The sequence below is a fragment of the Archocentrus centrarchus genome, chromosome 11, assembly GCF_007364275.1.
Source record: "Archocentrus centrarchus isolate MPI-CPG fArcCen1 chromosome 11, fArcCen1, whole genome shotgun sequence".
In the NCBI taxonomy this organism is placed as follows: Eukaryota; Metazoa; Chordata; class Actinopteri; order Cichliformes; family Cichlidae; genus Archocentrus; species Archocentrus centrarchus.
The window spans coordinates 26,125,656-26,133,957 of record NC_044356.1 but is presented as its reverse complement, the minus strand read 5'-3'; the positions used below and the strand labels follow the sequence as shown (position 1 = coordinate 26,133,957).

Here is an 8,302-nt window from a genome sequence, read left to right as displayed (position 1 = left end):
GGCCTTTTCTTCTCCAAGCCCCTCGAGGTCAAGCTCCGTAAAGCCTATTTGGCAATCAAACACTGACCTCCCTACCCCCCACCCCACAGCCACACACACACACACGCGCACACACACACACACACACACACACATGCCCTCTTTTTCTTCCCATGGCCTTTTTCTCTGCCTCATCATCCCCCTTTCTTTCTCCTCCCCTGCCCATGTCCCTTTCTGTCCGGCTGGCCCTCTCAGCGGGGCTATAGAGTGCTAACTTGTCTACATTTACCCCCTGCATTGGCTGACCAATGGGGCCGTTGAGAGAAGAGTCCCTCCTTCAGTGCTTTGCCATTCTCCCAAAGTCAGCTCATGCTCTCTGTTTTCACGACCTCTGACCCCAGGCCATGGCAACAGTGGCAGGAATGTCAGGAGTGATTGGCAGGATAAAGAGTGCAGGCCCTCTCTCCTGCACAAGCGGATTTGAGACACTTTGAGGGGCGAACAATGGCAGATTTGGGCTTGATTGGATCACTGATGAGCTGATGACTGTCAAAAGAGCACGTCGTCTTTACATAAGCCTGATTATCTCTGCGTGGCGGAGGAGCGGAGGGCTAACCGCTGTAGGAGGAAGGGGAGACCGGCAGGGATTTCACCCCCATGCAGAGTGCCTCGAAAGGGGATAGACCTGCACACGAGGACCAGGCTTCGAGGCTTGGACCTCTCTCATCCACTGGGGGCCTTTAACAACTCTATTCAGGCGGCCGGGAGCCCTCACACATGTGGGCATAATCGCAGGAGGATGGCTAAATGGTGGGGAGGTGTGAGGGGGATGACACATGGAGGCGATCATTGTTCAATCCCTGAACATCCCATCAAGACGACAGAGGAGCAGAGAGAAAGGAAACGCGAGGATATATATAGAGAGAGTGAGACGCTAACAGAAAAGAGCAGTGGGACACGCAAATCAAAGCCAAATCCTTCCATAATCTGCCTTATTAATGGGGATTAGAACTCACCAAAGAGCCTATATCAGAATACCAAGCACCAATAAAGACTCTGTTCACACTGAGAGTTTGAGGAGCTGATATGACTCTAAAAACTCTGCACAGAGAGTCTTGTGTTGTGTTTCTTTTTTTAACTTTTGGATTCTTTACCTACCAGTTCTCTACCAGTTCTACATTTGAAAAGTTTTGGGACAATTTGGGCCCTAAACTCTGAAGAACTTTGCTTTGGCACTTGCCAAAAAGAAAAAAGAAAAAAAAAATCATATTTTGGATCTGTTCTGCATTTTCCACTCCTTTCATAGCACAACATGTTTTGGACACGCTGTGTGACTGATAAAACAGCCATTTGATGTCATTTTCAGCTCCATCATGCTAAGCTCACTGATTTCCAACTTCGAAAGAATAACATATTGTTCGAACTGGGATGAAGTGCAGAAGAAGTGAAGGGTGTGCAGGCGAGAAGAGTGGCTGATATTCTCCTCAGCGGTGCTGATGGCAGTCGGTCAGAGCTGGCAGAGGAAATGAAAATGGCCTCAAGTGTCTGGCTCCTTTCCACGCTGCTCTCACATCAATGACAGCCCTCGCTGCATTATCTCTCCCTCTCTCATTTGCTTTCTTTAGACTCAAATTTGCTCTTTCCATCCCTTGTTTGCTGACTCTTTCAATATGTGGGTGGGAGAATGGACGGGCAGATGAACGACACGAAAGCACCACCAGTCACGACGCTCCCGTTTTCCCCCAGACCTCTTACATACGTCAGGTTTACAGTAAATTTTCAACATAAATAAGTCTACAGTCAGGTGCCTGTCAGCTTACCTTAAAAAAACAGGTGAAAAAATGGTTTACATTTATCCAGCTATAACAAAATGTGCCTGCCAACACCTCTAAAGATCACTAATAAGCACTTTATATTTTGTTCATGCAAAAGCAAATTTTTCTGGGAGCTTTTGAGTCACTGAACTCTCAACAAGAAAGCAAATGCAAACGTCCTAAAATGTTCCTTTAAGGTTCCTTATGAGGAGAGTGATGAATTTGTTACATGTCAGTTTAAAAATGAAATACCTGTATTTCATTACCTATATTCATATATAAAAGTGGATCAAATTTTCTGCAAAGGATTATCAAATAAAAGACAAACTGTGATGTCAGAGCATGATTTATCAGATAAAAGGTTTTAAAATTATAATATGACCATAAGTGACGTGCTGAACTGTTTTACTTTGGGGGTTTTTTTCCAGACACACACTCTGACTTAGAAAAAAGATATGTATACTATGAGGAGTGCATTTTTGGTCTTTGTTTGGTTTATGATCATAATGATGAAAAATTGTCATACTTGTGATAGAGATTTAATTTTCCCAGATAAAACCTTTCCAGTTTATCCAAATAAAATCAAAATGACCAAATTTGGGATTATGCTCTTTTCCCTTCTGATTGCATGGATGTCAGAATCTTTCAACTCAAATGATATCTTTGCAAAGAACGGTTCCAATAGTTAGCCGGCTTCTGAAAACTGACCTGCAAAGGTTTGCGTATTGCGCCTGAGAGGTGGTGTAGACACCACCGTGGGGCAGCTGTGCCTTACTTTTTCTGAGAGTCAGGTGGCAGCATTGAGTCACTCTCCGGGTCCACAAACCTGGTGGGTCTGATTTCTTTTCTCTTCCAGAGCATGATTTATGCTCAGATCACCATCTAACTGTATTTTATTTGATGCCCAATCTGGACCTCATTTAGATTCATTTCCCCTGTGTGAGACAGCTTAACAAAGAAAGGGTAAACACACATGCAGCTTTTCAGTTATCAACTGTTGATATAAAGTTATTAGATGGCAGGAAGTATCTATCTCACAGATCTTTCCACCATTGAAAAAAACGCATTTTTTTAAAAACCAAATTTACCAAAATTCTTGTCATTTCAGAGCTCTGTAGACTTCAGCTGTACTTCACCAATTAAAATTCAGCATACACTTTACAGGCCACATTTTATGGACAGCTTTCCATATTCACTTCACTGCTACCATTGGACTATCAGGTTAAAGCTTTAAATATCAAACCTTCAAAGATTTATTGTACCGACTCCAGCAAACACCTATGCCCGTTAAATCTAAATTTTGTCTGCACATAAACCTGAAGCTGTCTGGGCCCCTTGAGAGGCCCCAAACTGTGCTGCTAAACCAAGCATCGGACCACGGCTTTGAAAACACTCACTATTAGCAGCCCTCAGACCCCCCACCATCCCCTCTGTCTCTTTCTCTGTATGCCCCCCAACCCCCCGTCTTTGGGCCTGTGAACGTCAAGGATGCCACAAAGTGACACACAACCCACCACCACCACCACCCCTCCTCTCTTGCCTCCTTTCCACCCACCCACCCGCCTCCCCCTGAGCTGCTGCCCCCATACTGGCTTGCTGGCCTTTCCTCTCCGTCTGATCCATATTTCAGAGGCGGCAGTGGTGGCACTGAGGGGTATAATCCAACATTAAAGCAAGGAGGCCTGGGCTGAAAGCACAGGCGCAGGTTCACAAGGTCCTGGAAATCTTCAATTTTCAATTTCCGCAGCGTTTGCAGTGGCTTCCAAGGCGCTGGCATAAGTCTTCCAGTTTTGTTGGCGAGAGTGCAGGTTTCAATAAAACTGACTTTCCTTGTTTAAAAAAAAAAAAAAAGGAAAAAAAGGGCTGACACAGCATGGTTTGTGTGAAACAAACTAGACACAGGAACAAAGAGGTCAATTGGAGATTAAATGTAATATATGTATTATGTATATTAATATAGATACATAATTACCCTTAAAATACCTAATCTTCTCTGATTCACTTCAATTCTTGGAGGGAAGAACGACTAAAGGAGAATTTCTTTGCTTACATAAATCACACTCTTCTCGTACTGGTTACTTATCGTAAATTAATATTGTAAAGATTTTCAATCAGCCACTTGGAAAAAAAGATAATACTGGGTGCTTAGTTTATGAAGTTTATGTCACTTCTTCATCTGCATTGCACCTTTTCCCCTCGATTTTCCTTGGCAGAAAATGAGCAGCGTCTTATTGAATACAGATGGTGGGAATCCTTCAATAATAAACTGCTATAATGACATTTATTTAGTTCCCCAAAAATATATTCTTTAAAGACAAATTCATATCCTGTATTTACAATTTTCAAGGTTTCCATTCACAACAGAGGAACAGAAGGAAAGAAAAAAAACAGAAGACATAAAAGAGATACAAGAGATTCAGAGACCGAAAAAACAACCATCTCTTTTTCGTGTGGAAGCTAAACAGTAATACTACAACAGGTCACCCAGTCCAAAAAAATAACCTTCATTAAACTGTTCTCCATTAAATAAAATTATTTCTTTCCCTTTCTTTTCTTTTTTCCTCTTAATTTTGTCTTCTCATATTGTTGTCAGAACTCGCTGTGCTGCTGTCCCATGGTGAGGTCTGAGGAAAGAGATCAAGAGGAAATATTGCTCAGTGGTGAATAACATATTAATGATAAGATACATTATAGCTATGTTATCAGAAAAAAATATCATTTCCATGCCTTAATTCATGGCCATTTTAAATTAATAAGGCAACTTTTAACACTTTGAGTTTGTTTCCCTCAAACAGTGCTAAGCTGTATTTATGCAAATTAAAAACCTCTATAGGTAAATTGTTTTATGTCTTTTCACGCTCTGCTTCATTCATGATGTTGCCATCAGGGCTTTCTTTGACATACATTAGCTTCATTCACTCAGGGGGCGTGAATAAACGGCGGCAGATTATTTAAATGACATAGGTGGCGATAAGTCTTTGTTGGAGGATGAAGGGGGGAGGGAGGGAGAGGCGCAGAATATATCAGACTCCTGCCTGACGAGGCGTTAAAGTGGGGACTCAATCATATGATTTATGTGCCGAGTTCTGCCTCCCGGCCCAGTCAGGTGTGACAATGTTTACCTCTGCTTTCAGGTTCATTTAACAGAGGACACGTGGAAAGAAACTGGGGTTGATGGTGTTATAATGCCAAATTGATTTCAAATCACCTGTCAGTGATCATCTGAAAGGGAGACTTGAGGGAATCGGGCCTGTGATCGCTCTCTTCATCTGTAGAAGGAAAAATAAGGGCAAGTGAGTAACAATTTGTTCGTGAAAATTAACTTTCAAATGAAACTTAAATTGTTCTGTAGAAAGGAGATTTGTTGCGTCATTTCTGGTTGCTATTTGGGTAACTCAAATGAAACCCAGTCTTGAGTGAATTTTTTTTTTTTTTGGTTTTTTTTTTTGTAGGCATTCAAATAAGGGCCATACCATCTCTTTTTGGACTGAAGCTTCCTGACGACTCTATATCGCTGTCGTCTTCCGTCCCCGACGTTCCCGTGCCAGCCGCTGCTGGTCGCGCGTCACGACGCGCAACGGGCACTGCTCCGTGGACAGGCAGGTGTCCGGCTGGCGCCCCTGCCAGGAGTGATCTCATGTTCAAAAGAGAGTTGGCATTCAGAAAAGCCGCGTTGGCCCAGTTGTGCAGCTTGCCAATCTGACATGTATATATTCCATGACCCGGGAGTAAGGCCGGGTGACCGGCGGAGGCCAAAGACGGATGGTGCGCGTGGGCCGCGGGGGAAGATTTGTGAGAGCTGTCGGGGGCCGTGGCGGTCTCGGCCAGAGACCAGATTTTAGGTTTGTTTTGTGGTGGTCTCTGGCACTCCTGCCTGCTGGGCGAATGATCCACAGCAAGCTTGACAGCAGGCGATTTACTGAGAGAAACTCCCGCCTCCACTCCTCTCAGGCCCTCCACAGAAAGCGTCCTGCTGCTCTCCGAGCTCTTCGACTCTGAGGCCTGCTCTGTGGAGGACAGGCCTGCCTCTCCCTCCTCCCCCTTCACTGAACCATGCTCCCCTCCTCGCTGCTCCTCGGGTCTCTCGATATCGACAGTTTCCAAATCAATTTCCTCCTCTTCATCTTCGTCGTCGCTGCCATTCTTTCCGTGCTCGTCCTCGTTGTCGCTGCTGAAGATGCGACCGTCCCGGTCCTCGGCGCTGCGGCCCCAGGTTACCTTGTTCTCCTTCTTCAGGCGTCTGCGGGCGTTTGCGAACCACGTCGATACCTAGAAAAGAAAAGCATATTTTTATGTTTTATCATGCAGATGGTTTAACTTGAAATCAGTACATGAGAAATTATTAAATACAAAAACATTTGGATTTAAAACAACTCCATAATTTATCATAACTGAGCTTAGAGAAGAACGTCAATGAAGATTTTTTTTTAACTCTGCAGGTGGAATTCCGACTTTATTTAAAACAGTGAAATGTCTGCTATCATAACAAATAATGTAGAGAAGTATTGTATTAAAATTAAGCATATAAGCTTTAAAATAATTATTAGTGATTTATTATAATCAGGCCTGCAGGCTGACGCCCAGCAAAGATTGCATTTCGGCTGCGCTTGAGTGCGTCCTATCAAATTTTTCGTTTTCTTTTTATAAACACTTCATACACATTGGACACTGACACATTCCACGCTGCCCACCTGTGTGAGTGTCATTCTTGTAATGATAGCAAGCATGATCTTTTCTCCTTTGGTGGGGTAAGGGTTCTTCTGGTGTTCCTGCAGCCAGGCCTTTAGGGTGCTGGTGGTCTCCCTTGTGGCCGTCTTGGCCCTTGACGGGTCCCCGTATGGATACTGGCCGTAGGGGTAGAAGCCTTGGGCAGTGTGGACAGGTAGAGAAGCTGGGTGAGACCCCGGGCTGTCCTTCAGTTCATACTGAGAGCCCTGGAATGTTATTGGAGAAAGAGGGGGCAACTTGTTGAGCAACTTGAAAGTTATTTGCCCTTCAAGTTCAGAAAATACGTAAACAACAAAATCCACACGAATACTTGCGCAGCAAAAAGTTTTTGAAATTTGAATAGATGTTTGACACCAAATAGGGTGTCAGAAAAATCAGGAAGTAGACATATCCTAAATGTAAAAAATATAATTTTTTTTAAAAAGCGGCTTATAAATTTCTATAAACTAGGCCTATATATTATTTTGTTTTGCTCTTTATTTAATTCCTTATTAATAAATGCCTTTTTTTTCTTTTATTTATTTATTGCTAAAACATGCACCACAGAAAAGTCTACATATGTACAAATTATTTTATTAAAAATTCCCCAAACCATGCCCTTTATCTAAAGGTGAAATTGTAAAGTTTAGTGTCATGCTTCCAGAGATCGTTGATGTCTGTTATATGTGGCCATTCGGTACTTTGCAAATCAACCGCCTAAATATTCATAATTCAAACATGAAGACAATTAGATATTAATTAATGATTTACTCCAGTAAAATTAATACAAATACTCAAAAAGAATGATCCGTGCATTTAAATTATTTATTTGGTAATTGCGCATTACAATAAAACAAACAAAAGACTACAACAAAAGGTAGGCTACTTTCTTATGAACACCTGAAACATGTATCAGCTCTCACCATCTGGGATATGAGGGCCAGGTCTGTGGCTCCGCTGTACGGCAGAAAGGCACTGTAGTTATGAGCCGCCCATGGGTTCCCGTACATACCCAGCATGGAGCCGACAGCCGCGGCGGTTGCTGATGAGCTCATGCCGCCCTCGGTGGTTCCTTCCCGGGCAGAGCCCGGCCGCTCGCCTCCGTACACCTCATGGGAGGCACTGAGGAACTGGGGATACCCCAGCTGAGGGAAAGACATGTCCGGAGTACGTGTGCAGTAAATCTCTCCCAGAGTCACACGAGAGCAAAAAGGAAAAAAAGAAAGAAAGAAAGAAAAAAAAGAAAAGAAAAACGATGCAGTGAAAAAAAAACAAACAAAAAAAAAAAAAAAAAAGGAATCCCCCAAAAGAAGAGAAAAAGCGGGACTATTTGAAAAAAAAACAGGATAACCCCCACTTAAAAAAAAAAAAAAGAAAGAAACTGTCAGCCTTCACTTCCACCGAGTTCTGTCAGAGGAGCAGTTTGGCACTTCGAGTGCGGAGTTGATACGTGTGTCTGGCCGCAGGAGCTTCTGGATGTGGAGCTGACTGACTGATTGGCAGCCTACTTAAGCACCAAGCTCCTCCTATGCCCGGGGCAGGCGATTAGTGCATTGGTTAGCCTAGGTCGTCTGTATGTGTGTGTGTTGGGATGTGTGTGCGTGTGTATTGATGTGTGTGATTTAATTTCGACAGTCTTCACTGTGTCCACAGAAAAGGTAACCTGTGTGCGCGCATGCGTGAACAGTGAACGTGTGTCTTTCTGTGAGCAGTATGTCATTATTTAACAAATGCATCATTAATTAATTAATTAATTATTCGATCCTACAACAACAACAATAATAATAACAATACTCTCTCCA

At 43.1% G+C, this 8,302-nt stretch overlaps 1 protein-coding gene across 1 annotated transcript; it reads right to left on the bottom strand.

The window, feature by feature from the left end:
• Nucleotides 1-3,865: 3,865 nt before the first annotated feature.
• Nucleotides 3,866-7,961, bottom strand: irx1b (iroquois homeobox 1b). The gene is made up of 5 exons (XM_030741439.1): nt 7,424-7,961; nt 6,485-6,727; nt 5,267-6,062; nt 5,002-5,062; nt 3,866-4,417 (listed from the first exon to the last, which is right to left on the bottom strand). The coding sequence occupies exons 1-5, from the start codon at nt 7,658-7,660 to the stop codon at nt 4,372-4,374; spliced, it is 1,383 nt and encodes a 460-aa protein (XP_030597299.1). The 5' UTR covers nt 7,661-7,961; the 3' UTR covers nt 3,866-4,371.
• Nucleotides 7,962-8,302: the final 341 nt, after the last annotated feature.